The sequence below is a fragment of the Vigna umbellata genome, chromosome 2, assembly GCF_029865625.1.
Source record: "Vigna umbellata cultivar VRB3 chromosome 2, Vumbellata_1.0, whole genome shotgun sequence".
NCBI lineage: Eukaryota > Viridiplantae > Streptophyta > Magnoliopsida > Fabales > Fabaceae > Vigna > Vigna umbellata.
In genome coordinates, this window is record NC_142166.1 from 21,424,730 (window position 1) to 21,450,896 (window position 26,167).

Below are 26,167 nucleotides of genomic sequence, written 5' to 3' on the forward strand. Positions count from 1 at the left end.
CAATCAATAATAAAAATAATTAGCTCAAATAATTCAAATTAATTAAAATAAGAATTTTTGGTCAAATTAAGCACAATTAGCAAAAACGGAAAAATACCGGACATTTAAGCACAATTCCCTGATTAATTCTAGCACACTAAACTAAGTGAAGTCAAGAAAATATTGACTCATCAAGGAGGCATGACAAAACTGCAGGACCGAGTCAATCTCATGGTCCGGAATGCATCTCCTAGTAACTTGGTCACTGCACAACTTCCACAGATATGGGTCATCCCAAACATAATACTTAGCATCACTCTTAATTTTAGCAATCTAAGCACGTGATGCTAAGGGAGGAAAAACAGAAGCAACCAAATAATTTAAAATGTGTGCAAACCAAGGAGTGCGGTGAGAATAAGAAATCATCAACAAACTCTCATCAGGAAAGGCATCCTGGATGGGCAACACATCAGCTTCAATCCCAGCTCTCTCAATCCGGCTAAGGCGGTCTGCACCCAAATTCTATGCTCCACTCCGGTCTTTAATCTGCAAGTCAAACTCCTGGAGCAGTAGCATCTACCTGATCAATCTAGGCTTTGACTCAGCCTTTTTCAACAGAAACTTTAGAGCTGCATGGTCAGTATACACAATAACAGGTGATCCAAGCAAATATGACCTAAACTTATCAAGGGAAAAAACAATTGCCAACAACTCTTTTTCAGTGGTGGTATAATTTGCTTGGGTAGCATCCAAAGTGCGTGAAGCATAGTAGACCACTCTCGGCAGCTTGTCAATTTTCTATGTCAAGACAGCCCCCAATGCATAATTAGAGGCATCACACATGAGCTCAAATGGGGTTGTCCAATCCGGTGCCTGAATGATAGGGGTGGTGGTCAAAGCTTCCTTTAGGCAATCAAACGCCTGCTTGCATCTGTCATCAAAAGCAAAGTCAATATCCTTCTGCAGCAGTCTGGACAAGGGGAGCGCCTTCTTGCTGAAATCTTTGATGAAGCGCCTGTAGAAACCTGCATGTCCAAGGAAAGATCGCACCTCTCGCACGCAAGAGGGGTAAGGCAACTGCGAAATCACAGATATCTTAGTAGGGTCTACCTCTATTCCCTTTTCAGAAATGATATGCCCTAGAACCAAACCTTGTTCAACCATGAAGTGACATTTCTCAAAATTGAGAACAAGGTTTGTTTCTATGCATCTTTTCAAAACTTTTTCCAGGCTGTCTAAACATGCATCAAAAGAGGATCCATACACAGTAAAATCGTCCATAAACACCTCTATGCAACTCTCAAGAAAGTCGCTAAAAATGCTAAGCATGCACCGTTGGAAGGTACCAGGGGCGTTGCATAGACCAAAGGGCATCCTCCTATAGGCAAAAGTGCCAAAGGGACAGGTGAATGTGGTTTTCTCTTGATCCTCAGGCGCAATATTTATTTGAAAGTAACCAGAAAAACCATCAAGAAAACAATAATGAGATTTACCTGCCAGGCGCTCCAGCATCTGATCAATGAATGGCAGGGGGAAATGATCTTTCCTGGTTGCTTGGTTGAGCCTCCTATAGTCAATGCAGACTCTCTAGCTGTTCTGCACTCTAGTTGGGATAAGCTCATCCCTCTCATTCTTCACCACAGTGAGGCTAGTTTTCTTGGGCACAACATGGATGGGGCTCACCCACTGACTGTCTGAAATATGGTAGATGATCCCAACTTGCAAAAGCTTGGTCATCTCCTTCTTGATGACGTCCATGATCACGGGGTTTTGCCTTCTTTGTGGCAGTCTCACTGGCTTTGCCCCATCTTCCAAAAGAATTCTATGCATGCATGTGGATGGGCTAATACCAGGTATGTCAGCCAAACTCCAACCAATGGCCTTCTTGTGCTTCCTCAGCACACCAAGCAACTTCTCCTCTTGAACAGAATCAAGGGAGTTAGAAATGATCACCGGTTTCTTCTCATCATCCTCCAAGTACACGTACTTGAGGTTATCTGGGAGCTGTTTCAGCTCAAGAGTGGGTGCCTGCAAGTTAGATTCAAGTGTACTTCCTGCAACGTGGTTAATGCATTCTGACTCTAAAGAGTGTACAGGTAAATGCAGAACACTCATCTCATCACAGTCCAAATCAATGTCCATCACAGATATGTCAACAACATGATCTATATCATGCATAGCATCAATATCCTAGACATCACAATCCTCATCAAAATCCACAACATTATCAACATCATTCTTAAATCCTGATTCGAATCCAGATTCAATGCATGAATGCAAAGAAGATAGAAAAGAATGCTTCTTCTCATGCAAAGAATGAAAGTCGTCAACAACAAATTCATCAATAATGTCATCCAATGCATCGATCCTAAACAGAGAATGGTCCTCAGCTGGAAATTTCATTGCATCAAGGATATTAAAATGAACAACAATATCAACAAATTCCATAGACAAAGTTCCAGCATACACATCAACCTTAGTTCGGGCAGTTTTCAAGAATGGCCTGCCTAAGATAATGGGAGCGGATCCATGAGAGAATCCCTCCTCCATTTCCAAAACATAAAAGTCAGCAAGAAAAATCAATTCACCAACCCTAACCAAGACATCCTCTATGAAACCTGTTGGGTGGGTAACACTCCTATTGGCCAACTGAATGACCACACCCATGGTTTGCAAAGGACCAAGAGACAAAGATGCATATATAGACAAAGGCATGACATTAACAGAAGCACCCAAATCAAGCATGGCATTCTCAAATTTATTGTTTCCAATCACACAAGGAATGCAAAATATAACTGGGTCCTTGCACTTTTCAGGAATGTACGGGACCGACTTCCCATGCTAATCCTCTCATTGCCCTTCATCTTCCTCTTGTGTGTGCACAGCTCCTTCAAGAACTTGGCATACTTCGGTATCTGCTTGATGGCATCGAGTAGAGGTATGTTCACCTCTACCTTCCTGAAGGTCTCTAGAATTTCCCTATCCACCTCTTCCATCTTTTTGCTAGGAAGTGCCCGTGAAGGGAATGGAAGAGGGATAGGTCGGTCAACCAATGGAGAAGGTGCGGCAGCAGTGGTGGTGGAAAAGGAAGAAGATCCACCTGAAGAAGAACCATCGGCTAGAGAAGAAGATCCACCCACCTCAAATGCCCTGCGTGGACCGTCATGGTCGTCCTCTCTAGGACAAGTGGTAGGCACGGGTGTAGGTGTAGAAACGGGCTCTGAAGGCACAACAATCTGCTTCCCTGATCTGAGGGTTATGGCACTCACATTCGTTGGATTCTGCACAGTCTGGGATGGTAACTTATCAGAATTCTGAGACTGCGCCTGGTTTATCTGAGTAGCCATCTGACCCATCTGGTTAGTGAGACTCTGTGTGGAAGCTCTAGTCTCTTGTTGAAATTGCATGTTATCTTTCTGAAACTGTAGGTTTTGCATAGTCATCTGTCTCACTAACTCTTCCAATGAAGGTTCAGACGAAGTGGAAGGTTGAGCAGCTGGTTGGGCAGGTGCCTTTTGCTGCTGCTGTTGTTGTTGCCTCTGGTGTTGTTGCATAGGTGGAGGCACATATCTGTTAGGTGCTCCAGCATTCTGGAAAGGTGGCGCCTGTTGCTGATGCTGTGGCGCATTGTTCCATCTAAGATTGGGGTGATTCCTCCACCCTGGGTTGTACCTGTTGCTGGACAAGTCATGATTTTGCTGTTGTGGCTCCCTGTTGTTGTAGATGTTCGTAGCATAAGCCCGAAGCGCATCAGAGGTAGCAGGGTGCTGCAAAGAAGGACATGCATCTGTATAGTGGTCACTGGAAGGACAAATAGCACATAGTCGTGCAACAGATGCAGATGGAGCTACAGATCTCTGGTTGGTAGTCAACTGTGTCACCAACATCGCAAGAGAGTCAATCTTGCCTTCCAACTTGCTTTCAACAGCTGATAAAGACTGGGCAACAATATCATGTACGCCCCTCACCACAATGGCATCATTCCTGGTGCTAAACTGTTGGGAGTTGGAGGCCATCTTCTCAATCAATTGCCTGGCCTCAGCAGGTGTGGTGTCTCCAAGAGCTCCACCACTAGCAGCATCAATCATACCCCAATCCATGTTGTTCAAACCCTCATAGAAATACTGGATAAGGAGTTGTTCAGGTATCTGATGGTGGGGACAGCTAGCACAAAGTATCTTGAATCTCTCCCAATACTCATACAAGCTCTCTCCACCAAGCTGCCTAATCCCAGTTATGTCTTTTCTGATAGCTGTGGTCCGGGATGCTGGGAAAAATTTCTCCAAGAACAGCCTCTTCAGATCATCCTAGCTAGTGACGGATCTAGGCGCCAAACCATACAACCAATCCTTAGCAACACTTTCCAATGAATGAGGGAATGCCTTCAAGAAGATGTGCTCTTCAGGAACATCATGCGGTTTCATAGTGGAATAGACAATGTGGAATTCCTTCAAATGCTTATGTGGACTCTCACCTGCAAGACCATGAAACTTGGGCAACAAATGGATCAGTCCAGTCTTGAGAACAAATGGAACGTCCTCATCAGGATATTGGATGCACAAGCTTTCAATATCGAAATCAGGTGCAGCCATCTCCCTGAAAGTCCTCTCACGAGGTGGAGGTTGTACCATATTGTTCTCAGTGTGAAAAACAACAGAATCAGAATCAGAATCAAGTGCAGATGCAACAGATGCAGTAGATGCAGTATGCACAAAGTACTCAGTAGTGGGATGCACAGTATTTAATGGAACAGACTCAAAAACATACTCTAAAGACAAATTCCTAGAATGCCTAATTAACCTATGAAACGTCCTATCAATCTCAGGATCAAAGGGTGGTATGAATCCAGGATTTCCTCTAGTCATGCACTAAATCACAACACCCTGTAATCATGAAACAATAGCACAAAAAATTCAAACCACAGAAATCAACACAAGATAGCAAAACGACACTATCACAAACACAACACAACACAAATCACACAACACAGACACAAGACTCAAAACTGAACCGTTGGTCCCCGGCAACGGCGTCAAAATTTGATGTGGGCTGTCGCGACCCATACAAATTTGATTGCATATAAGGAATGCAGTATAGCTAGGAATTGACTCCTAGGTCGTCTCTCAAGGACCAATTTTGCGGTTCGAAAATTGAGTCTAACACAAAAAAAGGGGGGTTTTGAAAAGGTTTTGCAAAAATTAAAGAACTCAATAAAGACACAGATGCAAACAAACTAATTTAAGCTAGCATGGTAATTAAACTAGCACTATTAAAAGCCTTAGACAACATTCAAACATCAAACACTGTTACAAACTAATTAACAAACGCAGTTAAAAATAATTAAATGCAACACTAACTCAAACACATAAACACAACCTATTAATTAAATTAATTAAAAACCAAAGAAACCAACAAGCCTAATTTAATCCTAGCAAATTACTTGTCATAATGGCAATTAACAAATGAATTTAAAATTCCAATTGGCCAAAGAAAAAGCACATGGCCGTGAGTCACCATGCACCCAAGTCAAACTTCAATTTCACCTTAAATAAGCCACAAAATGTGTTGACTTCTTCTCCCATGTGCACCATTTTTCAAGAAATTAAGCACGTGCCTTCCACACTCTCCAAGACCGTCCCCTCTCTCCTTCCATGCAGCAAAGAAAAACATAATTTACGTGAACCACCAAGTGGAAATGCCAAAGAATGCTTCAAAGACCAATGTGCAAATGGAAGATACCATGGGTGCTCCTACCAATGTGCCAAGTAAGCTAAATCAAATGAAAACAAACTCCAAAAACCTCCATGTCTCATTGCAATTCACGGCTGGAACAAGCAAAGGCCAAATCTCAAAGTGGAAACATTCCTTGGGTCAAAACAAGCATCTTTTGTGTTGGTCCAAAAGTGGTAAAAATTAAATGAAGCAATTTCCTCTCTCCTACAAACTCCAAACGGTTTTTCTTCAAGAATTATGCATCCAAAAGCTTTCTTCCACTCTTCAATCAGAGAACAACTTCAAGAAACCAAAGTTAAAGTTGCAAATGAACACAAGAACAATAAACCCAAACTTCTACTCATCAACCCATCTTCAACACTACCATTTCTTCAAGTTTCTTTGCAAAAACGAAAATAATACTTAGACCATCAATTCCAGTTCTGTCCAGCCTCCATAACATCACCAAGATCTGATCCCAACTTAGTCTCAAGCATCAAAACCGAAAAATGCAAGAAAAGAGTTAAACCCACAACACCCACACATCATCTTAAGCTCTCTTCAACCTAAAACTACATAGAACTCCATTTTTATCATCCAACCATATAGAATGAGATAAAAACCGAGAGGAACAACAGCAAAGGGGGAGGAAAACGAAATATAAAGTTACTCAAACCCAACATCCACCATGGAAATGCAAAGACAAGCTCCAAAACTCAAACTCCAAGCATCAAGAACAAGCAAATGGAAGTGGAAATGAATAGTTTTTCACCACCAATAAGCTAAGACAACCAAGAGTAAATTAAGAGAAGAAGAAAATCTGCATCTTGCTCATTGAAATGGCCAAAAACGAGACACCCAAGTCAAGCTCTCCATAAAAGTGTTCATACAAGAAACCCTAAGAGAGAAAAGCTCAAAACATGAAAAAAATGAATTGTGTAAGAGTGCCCTTTTGTGTGGTTGGCCAAGGCTCTCTAAAATGCCGAGATTTGTCTTTCAAATGGGGTCCACAATCAATTAAAAACCCTAACCAAAAAGGCACATGTCCTACAAATGGGTCTTTTTACAAAATTGCCCCTAAAAGGGTCGAAAACACCTAATTCTAATTAGGTTTAATGTCTCAATAGGTCCCTATTTTTGTTCAGAATTTGAAATAGGTCCCTTTATTTTTTGGCGTCTCAATTGGGTCCTTATTTTTGTTAATTTGATGCAAATAAATCCTTTCCGTCAATTTCATCAAACGGCGTTAATGAATGTGTGACGTGGCCTGAGGACAGTATTGACACGTGTAAGGCCACGTCACACCTTCATTCATGCCGTTTGATGAAATTGACGGAAAGGATTTATTTGCATCAAATTAACAAAAATAACGACCCAATTGAGACGCCAAAAAATAAAGGGACCTATTTCAAATTCTGAACAAAAATAGGGACCTATTGAGACATTAAACCTTCTAATTAAGGGCTTCTAGAAAACGAAATTACAACTTTAATTAGAATCTAAATGAATAAATGTTGAGCCTTTGAGTGTGTCACGCCATATCCCAATGCTCCAGATGATGTTTCCACAACTTCCCTGCAAACAGAAATGCACTTAATCAGCTCAGAAAACCCAAATTAGCACAATTACGAATTTCCGACCAAATTAAGCAGAATTCAAAAAATGGGGAAATAATACACAATTAAACACAATTCCCTGGTTTATTTAAGTGCAATAAACTAAATATAGTTCAAGAAATAACAACTCATCACTTATGCATCAAAAATAAGATTTTTGTATTAAGAAGCAAACAAAAACTTTTTCTTCAAAAGGAATTCTTTAAGAGAATTAAGGAGGCAAGAACACTCAAATTCACTTGTAGGAAAGATAGGTAAATTGCTAAGGATTACTTACCTTGCCAAAGTTTACCTCAAGCATTCTGGTACCAAATTTCTTAAAGGGAATTGAATTTGAAAAGAAAGATATACTCACACTAAACTATAAACAAATAAAAGCAATTTAAGGAAAGAAAAATAAACAACTAAGTTATGCGGTCTAATGGTAAGGTTAGAAGGCACTTAGAACCTCCAAAGCACTCACTAATTAAAAATGATTTACTAAAAGAGTATAAGGTTCTAATTAGGAGATGAGATTAAACACCAAACGTTTCTCCAAGACACCTAAGCAAAGAAAAGATTACAACTACCAAGCTTAGCTCTTCCTCTCCATGTGTTTCACTCATCATCTTCTTGTCTCCTCACCAAGGCTTGGGATCCACTTAAGGTTTCCACCCCCTAAGATGCTGCCTAAGGAATTGGTTTGCCTGCAAAGAGAGTCGACACAAAAAAATAATCACCAAAACCAAGAAGCCAAAGAAGACTAAAGCAAGAAAAAGCTTGAAAAACATTAAATCTAAAGTGAAAAGGAATTTCATATGACAAAACCTTTAGTAACCTAGAAAGCCGATTAATAAATTAATGACTTGAAACAAAGTCTAACACACAAAAGAAAAACCTAAGGAAAGGCACTAGAATAGATGAATGATAACGGTTGAAATTACCGTTATCTGTGATGTAATTTTTATACTAAATGCACCTTTTTCTGCTTAGAAAGTTTCTTGGAATCATGTTTTTATGTTAAGTTGTGTGAATAAGAGAGTTGAGGTTGAATTTGATGGTTTTATGACTGATTTCCCTTGTGTTGGCATTAAATGAGATAATATGGAAAGTAGAGATGAAGTGCCAAGGAGATGGAGCTTAGAAAGGCCTGAAAAAGCACCAGAAGGGAGGAATGCTCGAAGCTTGGGCGCCTCGTTTGGAGGCTTAAGTGTAGAAGAGTGTCGCTCACCACCCGGGCACCCCTTTTAGGGCGCTTGAGCGCCAGAAGCACGGAGCTTGGGCGCCATCTTTGAGGCTTAAGCGTAGAAGAGTGTCGCTCACTGCCCGGGCGCCCCTTTTGGGGCGCTTGAGCGCCAGAAGCACGAAGCTTGGGCGTCATCTTTGAGGCTTAAGCGTCAGGAACTACCGCTCACCGCTCAGGCACCCTAAGTGGGGTGCTTGAGCGCCAGTGACACGAGCCTGGGCCTTGTTTATGTTATGTCTTCGCTCTAGTTAAAGGACCTGGATGTCCTATGGTTTTGTATCTTTGGCTTGAGGAGCGTAGCAGCACACTCTTTCACTCTCTAAAGGTGGATTTGGATGCGAGAGCTTCCATCTTCTACTTTAGGGTTTTTTTGTCTCATTCTTGTCCATTGTTCATCTAGTTTCACCATGTCTATGGTGAACTAAACTATATTTGTTGTTGGGGGATGATGTAACCTTGTGAACTCTCATGTATTTGAATTCATTCTTAATAACATATGCTTTTTCATTAATTGTTAGAGTAATTCATCTGTGCTTATTACATGCTTTGTTTAACTCATTCATAGCGTGATGTATGAATTGCGTGAGTGATGGGAGGTTCCTTACAGTTCAGGTTCTTGTTAAATTACTCCCAAGAGTAATATTTCTCAGGGATGAGGGTATGACTCTTGGTCGTCTTAAAGCTCTTGATCTTCACATTTAATTACTAGGAATGCTAGGAATTGCATGAACTGGTGATTAAGGACAATCTCATTTCACCGAGGGATCGGGTTTAAGTGATTTAGTGAGTGACGTTAACATTAATGCATAAAGAAGAATTCTTACATACATGAGAGGGAACTTGGTGAAATCTAACCCCAACAACATACTCATCCCATATTAAAAACAACATTCGTTCATCACTGTGCTATTATGCTATTGATCAAACTGTATTCATATTTAATTTTTTGTCCTTGCATCTGAAACCAATGATCTCGTTTTCTTTAAGTCTTAATTAATCAAGTTATCACACAACTGTCTAGTGCCGAGAGTCCTTTGGGATACGATACTTGGCCTTACCATTTTATATTACTTGTGCGATTCGGTATACTTGCTGATTCATCAACAATGAACAAAAGAAAAAAAAACAATTAAAGAATGATTGACATGCTTCTTATTCTCTTTGGTTGAATGCTAACGATGCATATAGTCATTCTTTTAGCTCAAACCCAAAACAATAAGCTACTGGAAAGTTTACAGCCCCTAAAATAGTTTCAAATGCAAGCATATAACACCCAAAAAAAGGTAGTAGTAATGGTTCTAGTGCACTCGTTTTGATCACTGTTTTCTTGATTTTTCTTTTGCTCTTTTTATGAACTTCTTTTTCTATTTTTCTCAATATTTTTCTAAAACCCAAACAAAACCACTACAACATATATTTTGCACACAAACAAAAAGCAAAACAAAATGGAAAGAAACCTACTAAAATCAAAAGAATATGAAACTCAAGCAAAAATAATGGAAACCTAACTCTATAAACTTGCTAATAAACTAATAACAAGTATGAACTCAAAGATGCAAAATAAAAACACTCAAAGGTACATATATGGTGAAGTTTTGAAAATGAACATATATTTTTTTCAAAGTTAAACTATGAAGTAGAGACATAGAAAAGACTAGACATGACTCTGACAACATGAAATTATTTGAACATAAAAATGACCGAAACATATGATATGACCAAATGGAAAATATGAAGAAAAGACTCAAGAAAGCTAGGGACATGTAAACATGTTAGCCAACAGATTAAGGAGAATTTAGAAAGCATAAAACAGTAGCTAAAACTACCAAAAACAGAACCTGGAAAACGTTGATGACAACATTCTGGAAACTTGGACCTTTGCTGACTGTTTTCCTCATAACTTTCTTTACAAAACTCTATATGAGATGAATCCTTTTTCTTTAGAAACTAGGCTCAAAAGGATTTTATTTGGCTATAGACGCATATTTCTTGTATCTTTGAGCTAAATGTAGTTTAATTTTGAAAATCGTCAACATTTACTGTTAGAACTATTTTGTCTGTAAGGGAGGATAATTTGGACCATTCCAAGATAGCTACAACAAGACAAGGTTAAGAAAACACAATGGCAAACAAAAATTACCTAACCATTGATTACCAAATGATGAAATAAATTCCTCCAAGCTATATGACTCAAGCAAAGTGGAGACTTCTAAATGGGTTGGTAGTTGTAAAAGCTTAATGGTGATGGGAATATTGTGCACATATGATGCGCTTGATGTGGTTAGATGGTGGCAACTCCTCCAAGCTACATGACTCAAGCAAGGGGAGAGGCTATGGTGGTGGTTGGTGTGCTCTTAATAGAGATTGGACCAACTCTTAAGGAATGGTAACTAGAGGAGACCTATAAGGGGTGCTCTAGTCTTGGTGGCTTAAGTTTAGTGATATGACAAAAAATTTGACACCATAATAATACTCAAATCAAAGGTTAATCTATATGGGAGAAACACCTCAATATATAGGCTTAAGGTATCTCTAAATTTTACAATCAAAACCCTAAAAATCTCAACTTGGTTAGCTTGGAGACCAAGGTAAAATTCAACTCTATTAGGAAGAGGACATATGGCCACTAACATAGGAGAATCCTCTTCATTCCTTGAATGACACATGACCACAACCTACAGAAAATTCTCCCTATTGAGAGCATGACACATGGTCACTCTCTTCCAAAGGTCAGTCACCCTTCTCCCTTGCTCACCGAGACAAAGACAAAACATTGACTCATGTGGTCAACTATAGAATATGGGTCTCTCTTGGATAAACATTAGGTGTTAACCTTTATTGATGTAAGTTGACCAAAACTCTACACTACTTGACCTATTATATAAGGTCCAAAAGAGAATTGCTATACTACTTAGACCATGATACACAACTAAAATAAACCTAATCTACTAAGAATTGAAGGATAATCCATGATGATAAGAGTTTGGGTCTATGCTTCCACATATGACTTCAAGGCTTCTTGAATATGTTTGTCCATAGCTTGAGAGTATGCCATCAAATCTTGAACCCAATTGGACAAAATTTTGCTCTAAAATAATAAATGAATAATATAAACATTATGCATTAAAAACAATAAATACAATTTCACTAGTACAATCAGGGGAAACGACAGCGGTTATTTTTTGCTATAGGCAGCGGTTTTTGAACCGAGGCATATTCAGGCGAGGTAAAAAGTCAAATACTTTTGGTCTCGTTTGTCAAACTCTACGGCCTCGGTTCAGCCCCAACCGAAGCATTAAGTTTTTGGTTTTTTTAATTTATTTTTTTCGTAGGAGATACTGCCTCGGGTCCCCTCAACCGAGGCATAAAGTTGCACTCTACTGCCTCGGTTCGGGCTACAACCGAGGCAGTAGATTCTTTTTTTTTTTTTTCTTCCGCGACACATTCTGCTTCGGTTTTGACCATAACCGAGGCAGTAAGTGGGCTTTTGACTTCGGTTTTTACTAGAACCGAGGCATATAAGTACGTTTTTTTTAAAGTGGTGTCTGTTTCTGCAACATTCTCAATCACAGACACAGACCTGCATATCTTTTTATAACCAGAACAGTCCAGAATATTACACAAACGTATATTTTAAATGAAATTCATATTAAAACATAAAATATATTGATTGGAATCATAAATCAAATTCTTAGAAGCATAAATCAATCCAATGTAATCATAAATCAAGTTTCAAGCATAAATCAATGCAATGTACATGTTGAATTTATAGTAACGTAGAAAAGCATAAAACAACTTAGAAACATAAACTTAAAACTTAGTATATCCTAATATCTACTACATACTATTATATAAATGAATTACATATCTAGCAAGTGTTTTCCTCACAAGTTGGATTGACTTCTCTGGAATTGAAGCAGTCCTATTAAATCTCTGCATAAAGTACAATGATTTCAATTAGTGTATATGAAATCCAAATATAGAGAACATAAAATTCAAACCTAAATATTACCGTTTCCCATCCAGTGGTGTAATGTGCACGAATGATGGTCATCATCCAAAACATAACGTAGTAACCACATTCATATGACCCCATTTGTCTATTACACTACAATATATCATCATAATTATAAAATGTTAAGTAACATCATTTGAATGGAAGCAAATGTAACAAAGTATGGACTAAAATACCAAACCTTAAGAGAAACCCATGCAAGCTTTTTAGCTGTAGCAGTAGATCTCCCAGATAACATCATATGTGCTGCAAGGGAACTATTAAAAGAAATTCTTTTAGCATACATTTATATAAAAAAAAGGACCAGACATTAAGATTCTTACCAATCTACTGCATGTCTAAGAGGACTGGGAGGAGACTTATGCAATGAACAAAACCAAACAGCCGTGTTCTCCGGTACGGAGATCACAAGTAGCTGCCAATGACACCTGAAATTGGTAATAACTTATGAATGATATACCAAAATTAATAAATGAATGTGTTGAAGTTAACAAACTTCACTTACCCATGTATATAAGGGAGAAAATATATCTCCTTCCCCGTTCCAAAGCAGGTGGTGATGTATGTCTGGATATCATCAAATTTATTTCTCTCATGAGTCATAGAAGGGTCAATGAACCCATATACATCGTTGAACCCCTTCTTGTTACTAACATCAAACAGATACCTAAAATGAAGAAATAATATGATGTAAGTAAGTTCATAAAATACCAATATATATAAAAGTTTTCATAAACTTACATCATCCACAGCTGAATGAGTGTAATATTAATTTCATCTCTCCCCGACGCAAGCTCCCTAACATCTTGCTGATGCAAGTACAATGGGATATGAGATTCTCTTCCAAATGTAGTAGAATCCCAATGTACATTCATCGGCACCTCTGAAATGAGTTTAGCAAGGTCGTCTAACGCACCAAGAGGGTCATCCTCAGATATATGAATCTTCTTCGGTCTAGGACTTCCCCCTTGACCTATCTGCTGTTAAATGCAAAAATGGTTGTTATAACGTCAATTAGAAGTACATATTAAAATTGAGAAGTATATAGTACGAGTGTTTACCGAGGGATTAGATACATGACCAACCAAATGTCTAGGCCAGGCGACGAAGGACCTAAATGCTTCTTCCACAGTGAAGAACTCATCTGTAGGCACAGGAAGAACGGCATCCGCTATGACAACTTCATCGACCGTGACCTTGACCTCATCTTCTGCAAGCTGTACACCATGCACTACAGTGGCTGTCTCATACACTGTACCACGAGCCACTAGCATGGTCCCAGTATCAGAGAGAATATATAACTCACATGGACGAGTGTCATCCATGTCGTCCCCTGGGGCACCGGCAGCTGAGCAACTTCCTTTACCGCTCCTACCTGTCAAATTAAATGTTAGTTTATGCAAAAAGTAAATTAGTAACCAAAAATAAAGAACCTTACCTGTAGGGGGCACAACATGTTCTGCTACAGGAGATGGTGGAGGACGATTGCCATAATCCTCATAATGCTGCTGGAACTGGCGCACAACCATTTCAGCAACTTCATCATATAACTCTGCTCGAACCTTCTTTGTGATCTCCTGTGTCATCTCTTTTCTTATTTCCTCTTTCATCTTTTCATATGAATATGGACGCGAGGAAGACCCAAAAAACTGTCGTATGCCTATGCCAGTCCCAGCAGCACGCACCCGTCCTGGATGCTCAGGTCGTCCAATAGCTGTGGCAAGAATATCCTGACGACCTTCTTGTGTGAATTGACCTTGGGAGCTCTGCTCAACCAATGAGTCCTATCACATAACAAAAGTTCAAAGTCATTTGAAATAGCTATGTAAGATATATAACAAAATTAATGTAATATAATAAGAAATGACATCTTACAATTCGTTCAGATATTTCTCTGGCAGACTCCGAAGTGTAGGAGCCCGATGGTCTCATACGGGCTAACTTCCACTTGTCGTGCCGAGATGGTGGTGAAGGAGGAGGAAGAGGGTCACCACCCTCAGAAAGTGGAAGTCTACTATCTGACTTCTGCTTCATTATTTTCTCTTCAAGCTTCCTATATCCACCACGAGACAGTAGGTGTGGATTTTTATTCTGAGCGCTTATTCCCTGTGCTTTTGACCTTTTTTCCTGTTATAAAATTAAACGATTGTCATGGTAGAGAATTATGAACGATAAATTGAATGATTTTACTACACTTACCTGCCACGCCTCAGATGAACGAAGCTCTACAAACTGACGCCATGTATCTTCGTCAATTGCTGAATATTTGGAACATGGATTTTCATCACTTTTTGGTCCAAATATATATCTAGACTTCAATTTTGTCTTAAACCCTCGAAATCGTTCTGCAATTGCAGATAAACACCTATTCCTTAAGCTCTCGACGTTTGGCATATCAAATGTTATCTGCAACAAAGAAAGTAATAACCTTATCACAATACAGATTTATCAATATATTGAATATAGAATTTGGAGGAATATTGCTTAACTTACCAATAGATCTTGCCAGATGAGATTCCGATCAGCCTCAGAGACATGGTCAAAGGATGGAGTAAGTATAGAGATACGATCACGTGCTAATACCCCAAGGTAAGACCTAAATACATCTGCATTTGGGCCAGATGCAACTCCAGTGACCACGTCAATAATGACAGGTGTCCTCTCACCTGCATTTCGTCTAAGTATAAGTTGTCGTAACCTCGTTGCTCCTCTCGTCCGTGTAGAAGTGGTGGGGACTTTATCGCCTGACGAATGAGGTGACTCAGCCATATATCTGTCACAATAAATAAGATGAAATATAAATAAAACACTTATAAAATGTGCAATATATTATTTAACAAAAGCCATAAATATTTACACAAACATGAAATTCATACATAATCATATGGATTGGTCATATATATATATATATCCCCTCATTGTGATCTTCTCGTATTGCTTGTATATCATCAATTAGAGGGTCGTCATCCAAATTTATTGTCGTTTTAAATGGATGGTTGTCAGCGATATGAATATTACTTAGATTCTCTTCTTTATCTTCAATTTGCCTTTTTCCTTGGAGAGCAACATACCAATGGTCAGATGCAGGATCTTTTACATAAAAAACCTGACTTTCTTGATATGCCATGATGAACGGTTCGTCTCTATAACCAACCTTTCGAAAATCAACAAGTGTCATACCAGATTCATCTATTTTGACACCACTCTTATTGTCTATCCATTTACATTTGAAGAGTGCAACGGAAAACTTAGTGTAATCAACTTCAAATATCTCTTCAATTCTACCATAGTATCTCATGGAACCAACTATAGGATTTTGATCTTTGGATGTGGAAAACTGTAGCGACTCAGCTTCTAGACTGACGCCACTATTTTGTACTGTGCTTTTATCATCCAAAGTTTTCGTATAGAATGTGCAATTATTAATTTCGTATCCTGTACAACATACAACATCAAACTTCAACCCATTTGCTAACCACAACAAAGTCTCAGAGGAACGTGATTCTTTTGAAACTTCAGATTTGAACCAGGACAAGAATGTTCTGTTATACTCCATCAACTGCCATTTCTCTGATTGTCGTGGATACTTGTCCCTTACAACGGCTTTGTGAGCTTCCAAAAATGGGATCACTTCATCTGTGTTGTTTAATATGTATAGATGTGCTTGCATCAATTCTTCACGACTTTTCGTCACCACATTCACACCTCGGATGCTTTTACTTGTAGAATATCTACTCAACCATGATGTCCGAGGGACTCCTATCGGATTTGCTTTAGCCATATACTCAGAGCAAAACTCAATACTTTCTTCAGCAATATATCTTTCAATCATCGAACCTTCTGGACGATATTGATTTTTGACGTACCCTTTCAAAATCTTCATATAACGCTCAATAGGGTACATCCATCTTAAGTATACTGGTCCACACAACTTTATTTCTCTGACCAAATGAACAAGTAAATGCACCATGATGTCAAAAAAGGATGGAGGGAAAAACATTTCTAGTTGACACAAGATGATGATAATTTCATTTTGAAGATCATCTAACTTTGTAGGATCGATGACTTTACTACAAATTGACGAGAAAAATGAGCACAATCGAGTTATGGTCAGCCTAACTTTTTTGGGCAAAATTCCACGAATTGCCACTGGTAACAACTGTTGCAATAAGACGTGGCAATCGTGAGACTTCAGTCCAACAAGCTTTAAGTCCTGCATTGACACTAAGCTCTTGATATTTGAAGAGTATCCTTGTGGTACCTTGATACTCTTTAAACAAAGACAAAAACTTATCTTCTCTTGTTTGGACATTGTGTAACATGCAGGGGGCAAATAAGTACGTTTACCAATCTCTCTTGGTGCCAATTCTTCTCGGATCTTCATGTCAACCAAATCCAAACGCGCATTCACTCCATCTTTTGTTTTTCCCTGGATGTTTAGTAGTGTACCAATCAAGCTATCACAAACATTTTTCTCAACATGCATGACATCTATGCAATGTCTAACATCTAACTTTGACCAATATGGAAGATCAAAGAATATTGATTTCTTCTTCCAAGGGGTCGCTACAGAAGACTTCTTCGACGTTTTCCCAAATTGATGATGTACTTTATTAACTTTCTCAACAACTTCAAGTCCAGTAAGTGGAATGGGTGCATTGTCTTTCTCTTGTTCTCCATTGAATGGTTTCTTTAACCTTGATGATTAGATTGTAAAAATCGCCGATGACGCATATACACTGTCTTCCTTCCGTGTTTTAATTGTTGAGCTGCAGTGTTTTCTTCACATATAGGACATGCTTTATGACCCTTCACACTGTACCCCGACAAATTACCATAAGCTGGGAAGTCATTAATGGTGCAAAATAACATGGCATGCATCATGAAAGTTTCTGAAGCAAAGGCATCAAATATTTCAACCCCATCAACCCATAACAACTTCAAGTCTTCAACTAGTGGCCTTAGATAAACATCGATGTCATTTCCAGGCTGCTTTGGACCAGATATCAACATTGACAACATCATGTACTTTCTTTTCATGCACAATCCAGGAGATAAGTTGTAAATTATCAGTATAACGGGCCAACAACTGTGATTGGTACTTAAATTACCAAATGGATTCATTCCATCAGTAGCTAAGCCAAACCTAAGATTTCTACATTCTTCACCAAATTGGGGGAATTCTTGATCAATAATTTTCCATTGCTTGGAATCAGCCGGATGACGAAGCATCCCATCAGTTGTTCTCTCATCTGCATGCCATCTTAGGTTTTTAGCGTCTTTGGGATTCGCAAACAAACGCTTAAGTCTGGCAACTAGTGGAAGGTACCAAACTACTTTCAAAGCAGAACCATTCTTTTCTGTGATGCCACCTTCTTCACCGTTTTTTGACTTGTATCGTGATAACCCACATTTTGGACACTTTATCAAAACTTCATTTTCATTCCTATATAATATGCAATCATTCGGACATGCATGTATCCGTTTATATTCCATACCCATCGGACAAAGAATTTTTTTGGCATCATAATTACGATTGGGTAACGTATTTCCATCTGGCAGCATTTCATTCAACAACGACAACAATTCTGTAAAACTCTTATCACTCCATCCATTGCTCGCCTTTAAATTCATCAGCCTTAATACCGCTGACAACCGTGTGAACTTAGTTGAACCCGCATACAAAGGAGTCTCCGCATCAGTGGACATCGTTTCATACACATGTGCTTGGGCAAAAGCTTCTGCGCCAACATCGCGGATCATGTCCTCTAAGTTGTCTTCTTCTGCTTGATCTTCCATATCCATTGTGGAATCATAAACATTTTCAGTTCGAGAGACAGTTGGAAAGTCTGTTAATTCGCCGTGCCATATCCATGTTGTATAACTTCGTATGAAACCATCACAGATAAGATGTTCCCTAATATCAGTTGCGTTTAACTTCCTCCCATTCAAACAGTTCACACAAGGACATCTGAACTTGACTTCATCATCACCACTTGTACTCGTATTACGTTGCGCAAACTCTATAAAGTCTTCTACCCCTCTCTCGTACTCAGTGCTGATGCGTGGTAAATTAATCCACCCTCTATCCGTACGCATGTTTATTGAAATTGTTTACACAATTTCAATAATCTTGAATGATCATTTTGATCGTGTTTGTATTCAAGGTGTGACCCTATCCCATTCAAGAAGATTCACTTTTTTTAGTTTATTAAACATATCAATTTTAAACAACATATCTTAATCTTCACGAAATTTTGCTAGCATTTCGCATTGGTCTTCAGGTTACACGAAATGAAAGTGATTATAAATCACAATCAAATATGCACCCGAAGATCAATACAAAACACAACGACAAATTTCCGTGAAATTTAAGACATGTATATTAAAATTGATATATCATAATAAACTATGAAAAAGTTATTACTCTTCTTAAACTGTCCAACCGGACAATTCAAGATTCAATACTTGTAAATTATTATTACCATCTCCTCTATTTTCATTTCTAAAAAGTATGTTTGTTAAAAAAAATGGAGATAGTAAATAATTTTTGTATTGAATCTCAAACGGGAACTAAGGCTAATTCACAACAACAAACAATATATTGAAGCAAACAACTCATGATTTCCAACCTTAAACTTTATCTAATCAACAAATCAACCAATTTAATACAATAACCATTATACCAATGTAATCATCAAATAACAATAACAAATATATCAATCTCACAACAACAATTATCAAACAAATATCAAAACTTTATAATCAAATAACTATATAATTCTATTTCTAATTCTATTTCTAATTCTATTTCTAATTCTTTATCTAATTCTATTTCTAATTCTATTTATCACCAACATATCATCTCACAACAATTATTATCAAACATATTCCAAAATTTTATTATCAAATAATTATATAATTACTACTGTTATGGCCAATATATCAATCTCACCAAATTATCAACCAAACAGTAAATTTATCATCAAAGTCGAATATATTGAACTAACCGTGAAATGCGCGAAATAAATGGAAGTGGACGATTGAGGCACGGTGGCGGACTGTGACCGGTGGCGGCTGCAGTGACAGAGTGTGACCGGCGCAGAAAACAATGTCGTCGGAGGCAGCAGCGTCGTCGGAGGCAGCAGCGGTGTCGGAGGTAGCGCACAGCGAGAGGACACTGTCGTGGACGGTTGAGGCCGGAGAAGGAGAGCAAACGGAAGCACGACCGCGGAGGGAGAGTGGCGGGGACGAAAATCGTAGAGGAACAGTGAAGAAGAAATGTCGCGTGAAGAAGAAGAAGCGTTGCGGTGGGAAAATATAAAACATCATTTACCTCGGTTAACCAAATAACCGAGTCAGAAAGGTATGTATGACTTCGGTTATATGCTAGACCGAGGCATAAACATTCCAGTAAATTCAATTTTTGAAAATAAATTTGGCTATATGCCTCGGTTTTCCGCCAACCCGAGGCGGAAAGTCCTCTACGGCTTCGGTTTCAAGCAACCGAGGCAGTAGCCCGATGTACCTGAGGGGACAGTTAAGGATGTTCAGTTGAAGCAGTTCAGAGTGGTCAGAGGAGCAGAGCGGTCAGACAACGATACGGCCTCGGTTCTTAGTATTAACCGAGGCCATATCTCTGTTTCGAAAAGGTTGTTAGTGGCAGCAGGGCAACGTGGCAGGAAGAGCAGGGTATACTGCCTCGGTTTGAAGTGCTAACCGAGGCAGTATCTTTGTCTTAAAAAAGTTAGCAGTTGAAACGTCTGAGCTGTATAATCTTTTAAAACGTATATGCTTCGGTTGCCTCTACGAACCGAGGCAGTATTGGTATTAGGCTTCGGTTAGATTTGAACCGAGGCATATAAGATCATTCAGAATTACCGAAATGCCACCGCGTTTGAATACGCTTCGGTTTTGACAAAACCGAAGCATAATGGGCGAGTTTAAATCTACTTTTTTTACTAGTGTTTATTTAGATAATGATTATCAATTTTTACAAACTAATACCTTATTTAAAACTTATTCCCAAACTACCACAAATAAAATTTGTGTCAAATATGGATACGTAATTTGCAGAAAGATTGAGTATATGCAACTTAGAAAACATAAAAGTTGTAGGAGTTACTTTTAAGAGTAATATATATACATATCACTAGATCTTTTTTAATAGAATTCTCAATTTTCACTTTTCTTCCATTTGAATCTCTTTACATCAATTTGCCGAAATAGGTACAATTTTAATTTAATGGTGAGGTTTTGTGAAGATGCTGTTACCTTGTAAAACGCTGACATTGAACTTGTCTAGTGAAAGGTTGGAAGTCAAGCAAATTCTATGGCAATTTCTTCCTACACCTTATCAATTTTTGAAAACGATCATTTTATCCTTATAAAAATTACTTTCGGATTATGAATTCCAGAACAGGATTTTCAGGATTTGCAGAATTTCCGGGATTATATTTCTCGAACAAAATTTTTTGGAACAAAATTTCTTAAACAAAATTTTCGAAATGAAATTTTTAGAATGCATGAAATATGCTCTGGAACATACTTTTTGGAACAGATTTCCCAAATACACTTTCCAGAATGCATATTACACATTCCGAAATGAATTTTCTGGCGCATCCCCACATGCAATAAGTTTTGCAAAAAACTTTCGGCAACATATGAAATATTTTCCGGAAAAATCTTTTCAGAATGGATTCTTTTAGCATTTTCTTTCTTATTTTTCTTCTCCAGTACGGTTACTATGGTGGCAGTGGTGGCGGCAATGCAAGTGGGTGCGTGATGCAATGAAGAATATTTAAGTATTTTCCTTATATTGATTGGTGCAGAAAGAACTGATGGAGTGTGCAGCAAGCAATTGTCAAATTGTGTGCATCATACATGTTTATTTTCTTCTGAATGACAGCCCAATAGATTGAAATGGGCCGAATCATGGATTCTTTGCCTCTCTCTTTCACTACAAGAAACTATTTTTTCTGAAAATAGAATCATAATAATTATTTGTAAAAATAGGTATTTGTTATACTTATTTTTTTCTTTTAAAGGATTCTCTAGTTTATTGAATGTATTTTCTGTAATCAATTTTACGCTTTACTGAATATCTTACATTATAGTGGTAGATAATGAGTTATCTAGTACAAAGATTTCCCTAAACATGAATAAGGGGAAAAAAATGGTATTAGAACCCATTTCCTTAACTTTCAACTTTAAATATTACAATATATGTTACTTTAAGTTCACATTCATGTATAAATATATATTAAATGTTGTTAAGATATTTAATTAAACACAGTCCACGTGTGGTCACTCCTTATTATAACTATAAAATTATTATTATTATTGTAATTATTATATTATAAAATTAAATATAGAGAATTTTTTATAATTTTATTGTAAATAATTTTTATTTATTTTATAGCTAATTTTATAATTAAAAAAATAATTAATTTAAAAATGATCAAATTAAAAAAAGATTAAATTTAAAAAAAAATATTCTAAAATAATTATTTTAGTTTAAGAAAAATTATTTAAAAGATAAATCTGACAAACAAAGTGTGAACACTAAAAAAAAATCTTTATACATGAGTATAGATAAACTTGTAATATTTTGTTTTTAACACTTATTATTATTTATCATTATTTGATTAATGATATTTCAATTGGAATTAAACTATTAAATGTTTTATCCCCAGAGTATGATTCGTTCAATCACATATTTTTCTTTTTAAAAAATCATAGTAACTCTTTTATCGTCAATCAATTATGTGTTCAACCTCATGTACTGTTTTTCTCGAATGAAGTTGAACTGTTTAAGGTTCTAATTGTGAACCAGATTGACAAGTTAATTTATTAAGTATAATTAATATGTTTGACTGCAATAACGTGTTTGTAAAAAAAATTCTTTCTCTTCTCATCTTTTATTTAATTTAGTTTATATTGTTCTTTATAAATCACAATATTAAAGCTTTTGAAAATATTATTTATAATAATGAAATTAACATCAACAATATCTGTATTCATATATGATCGTAAAATTATTATTAATAAAAGTATAATTTATTTTTATAATACGATTGTGTGAGTCAGTTTTTTTTTTGTTTTGGTTTCAGTGTTGGAAAATGTAAATGTTTATTGAGAAAGTTTTGAATGACAAGCACATACTTCTCTGGAACGGTTAATTATGAAATATATAACCTTGAAATGACAGACATAATACAAGAAAACAACCAATGACTGGGTAGAGAGGGGTAACCTAGGAATAGGATGTAGATTTCTAGACAGCTTCTCTGAGTCCAAGTAAATTATTCAGGATCATATAGCTAATTAAACAAGCTCTTTATTACTTGCCTTATTATAGAACTTGGAACAGAAGAAAAGCTCGTTCAATCTCTATTATCTTGTAAAAAGCTTGATATTCCTCCATCGAGATTCCACGTAGTGGGAAGCACCCTCATGTGCGTAAACCCCTATCTTCATGTAGTGAGAGCCGGCTACTTGACCATTTCCGTTAAATTTCTGCACCCCGTTGATAAAAATCTTCAGGTTGTTGGCACCCACATCATGGATCAAATTAAAACGGTACCATTTATCGTAGATGTTTGTTTCCAGAGTAGGCGATAAGAAATGAGTGAGAGATCCATGATAGACCCTACTCTGAGAGGTTGTGGCAGTGGCAGCGGCAGCGGAGACTCCACTGGATACTACTTGATGGATGGTCGTCCCGGTTGTGCCATTGGGAATGTAGAAATACCCTTCAAATTGCAACACACCAGATGTATAATAGTTCCCCTGCAAAGCCAAATCTAATTAGGGTTTTTTTTTTGTAACGTAAATGAATGTAAATGACGAGTCATCTTCATAAAACATTTTCTAAAGAACTCGATGGTTTGTTAAGTTTTGCTATGACATTAAAGTCACTAAAATGTTGAAGCTCACTGCACTGGTTGCAACATATATATACATCCCTGCAAGATGTTTATGATTCATGATTATCAAGAATCAATATCTTCATGGAAATTGATAGAAAAAAAATAGAAAAAGTGGAAATGGATAGGGGAAGAAAGAAAACAGAAAAAGGGGTATGAAATAAAGTAACAGTATTTCTAATGAATGAATTATTAAAACAAGGTCAAAGTTGAGTCTTACGATACGAAGCTCACATCGTGCTCTAGTTCCGGTGCTAGACGTGTCGTTCGTGTATACCCAAAATCTGTACACTCCATTTGAAAAGGTGTAACACTTGTTTTGTGGAAGATCGTAATGCTTTTGGATCTGAAAGTTGGAGCTAGGTGATGGAAGACGGGTGAAGCCATCTGTGGGATCGGCAACAACCAAGGAAAGAGTTGTGATACAGAAAAGAAATGGCAAAAGGGCTTGATGGAAAATGGGTTGGGACACCATTTCTGCAGATGAAGATGATTAGTTCTTTTTCCTCCAATAAATGTTCATTTGATATATAGTATTGGAGTAAGATTTAATAGACATGAATATTTATAGAAGATTCAAACTCAAATTGTTGACATAAACACATTAATTTTTGTCATTCACGTGGATCTCTTATTTTATCTTATACTATTTCAAAGCTAAGAAAACTACATTTAAAGAGCCTTATAATAAAATAAAGTACAAGTATAAATTTTTTTTTTATGAGATAATTTTAACTTATCAATTTTCATACTTTTGTTTTTCATTTGTATCAAAGCATGTCAAATTGTTCTCTTAAAAGTTAGGCACTATTGGACCTCCGTACCATTGAATAGTGATCCCTTTTAAAAGGATCATAATTAATTCCTATTTTTTTACAATGTACAATTATTATTTTATTATATATAGTATTTATTAAGAAAAAGAAGTATAAAGCAGATATGATAGGAACCCGAAAATACTTACACTAGTACAGTCAGGGGAAACGACAGCGATTATTTTTGTCTATAGGCAGCGGTTTTCGAACCGAGGCATATTCAGGCAAGGCAAAAAGTCTAATACTTTTGGCCTCGGTTGAGGACCGAGGCATAAAAAGAGAGGATTTGGCCTCAGTTCAGCCTTAACCAAAGCAGTAAAGTTTTTGATTTTTTTAATTTTTTTTCGTAGGACTTTATGCCTCGGTTCCCTTGAACCGAGGCAGTATGTCCCACTCTACTGCCTCGGTTGTAGCAGGAACCGAGTCAGTAGACTTTTTTTTTTCTCATCCGCAAGACTTTCTGCTTCATGTGTGACCATAACCGAGGCCATAAGGGGTCTTTCTACTTCGGTTATAACGTGAACCGAGGCATATATCCTTGTATTTTTTTAAAAGTGAGGTCTGTTTCTGCAACATTCCCAACTACAGAAACAGACCTGCATATATTTTTATAGCCAGAACAATCCAGAATAATGCAGAAACGTATCTTTTAAATGAAAATTATATTAAAACATAAATATATTGAATGGAATCATAAATTAACTTCTTAGAAGCATAAATCAATCCAATGTAATCATAAATCAAGTTTCAAGCATAAATCAATGCAATGTACAAAGTTAAACTTATAATAATGTAGAAAAGCATAAAACAACTTAGAAACATAAACTTAGAACTTACTATATCCTAATATCTACTACATACTATTATATAAATGAATTACATATTTAGCAAGTGTTTTCCTCACAAGTTGAATTAACTTCTCTGGAATTGGAGCAATCCTATTAAATCTCTGTATAAAACACAATGATTTCAATTAGTGTATATGAAATCCAAACTATAGAGAAAATAAAATTCAAACCTAAATATTACCGTTTCCCATCCACTGGTGTAATGTGCACGAATGATGGTCATCATCCAAAACATAACGTAGTAACCACATTCATATGACCCCATTTGTCTATTACACTACAATATACCATCATAATTAAAAAATGTTAAGTAACATCATTTGAATGGAACCAAATGTAACAAAGTATGGACTAAAATACCAAACCTTAAGGGCAACCCATGCAAGCTTTTTAGCTGTAGCAGTAGATCTCCCGGATAACATCATATGTGTTGCAAGGGAACTATCACTAGTGCAGAAAGGGCTTTTAACGTCTCCCAATAGACGTCCGACCACAAAAGCCCCAACGTATATAATTGACCGATGGCATATTAGTAAATAAGTGGACCTCTAGACGTCCGTCCTTGGTCGAGCCGGACGTGTATAATATTATAGACGTCCGGCTTTGGCAGACGGACGTTTAATAGGCTGAACAAGTGAACCCCTGTCAGCCTTTGAACGTCCGTCCTTGGTCGAGACGGACGTTTATAATGTTATGAACGTCTGTCCTTGCTGAGGGACGTTTAATAGGCTGAACAAGTGAACACGTGTCAGCCCTTTGAACGTCCGTCCCTTGTCGAGACGGACGTTTATAATGTTATGAACGTCCGTCCGAGGTAACGGACGTTTAATAGACTGACAACTGAACACATGTCAGCCATTTGGACGTCCGTTCGTGGCCGAGACGGACGTTTATACTTGCGGGAACGTCCGTCCTATGTGACGGACGTTTAATGGGCTGACAACTGAACGTTTATAAGCTGAACAGTGAAAACCATGTGTAGCCTTTGAACGTCCGTCCCTTGCCGAGACGGACGTTTAATAGACTGAC

At 37.4% G+C, this 26,167-nt stretch overlaps 2 protein-coding genes, 1 non-coding gene and 1 pseudogene across 3 annotated transcripts; 1 reads left to right on the forward strand and 3 right to left on the reverse strand.

The window, feature by feature from the left end:
- Window positions 1–777: 777 nt before the first annotated feature.
- On the reverse strand, window positions 778–4,844 carry LOC148203606 (uncharacterized; annotated as a pseudogene).
- Window positions 4,126–4,233, forward strand: LOC148203607 (small nucleolar RNA R71). The gene has a single exon (XR_015784574.1). It is a non-coding gene; the product is annotated as a small nucleolar RNA R71 (small nucleolar RNA).
- An 8-nt stretch (window positions 4,845–4,852) lies between the features above and the next one.
- On the reverse strand, window positions 4,853–15,316 carry LOC148203608 (uncharacterized). The gene is made up of 5 exons (XM_088107677.1): window positions 15,041–15,316; window positions 14,747–14,953; window positions 14,423–14,674; window positions 14,189–14,331; window positions 4,853–4,862 (listed from the first exon to the last, which is right to left on the reverse strand). The coding sequence occupies exons 1-5, from the start codon at window positions 15,314–15,316 to the stop codon at window positions 4,853–4,855; spliced, it is 888 nt and encodes a 295-aa protein (XP_087963803.1).
- A 7,412-nt stretch (window positions 15,317–22,728) lies between these two features.
- On the reverse strand, window positions 22,729–23,981 carry LOC124826495 (citrate-binding protein-like). Its single transcript, XM_047299328.2, has 2 exons — window positions 23,696–23,981; window positions 22,729–23,338 (listed from the first exon to the last, which is right to left on the reverse strand). The coding sequence occupies exons 1-2, from the start codon at window positions 23,948–23,950 to the stop codon at window positions 22,943–22,945; spliced, it is 651 nt and encodes a 216-aa protein (XP_047155284.1). The 5' UTR covers window positions 23,951–23,981; the 3' UTR covers window positions 22,729–22,942.
- Between the last annotated feature and the right edge of the window lie 2,186 nt (window positions 23,982–26,167).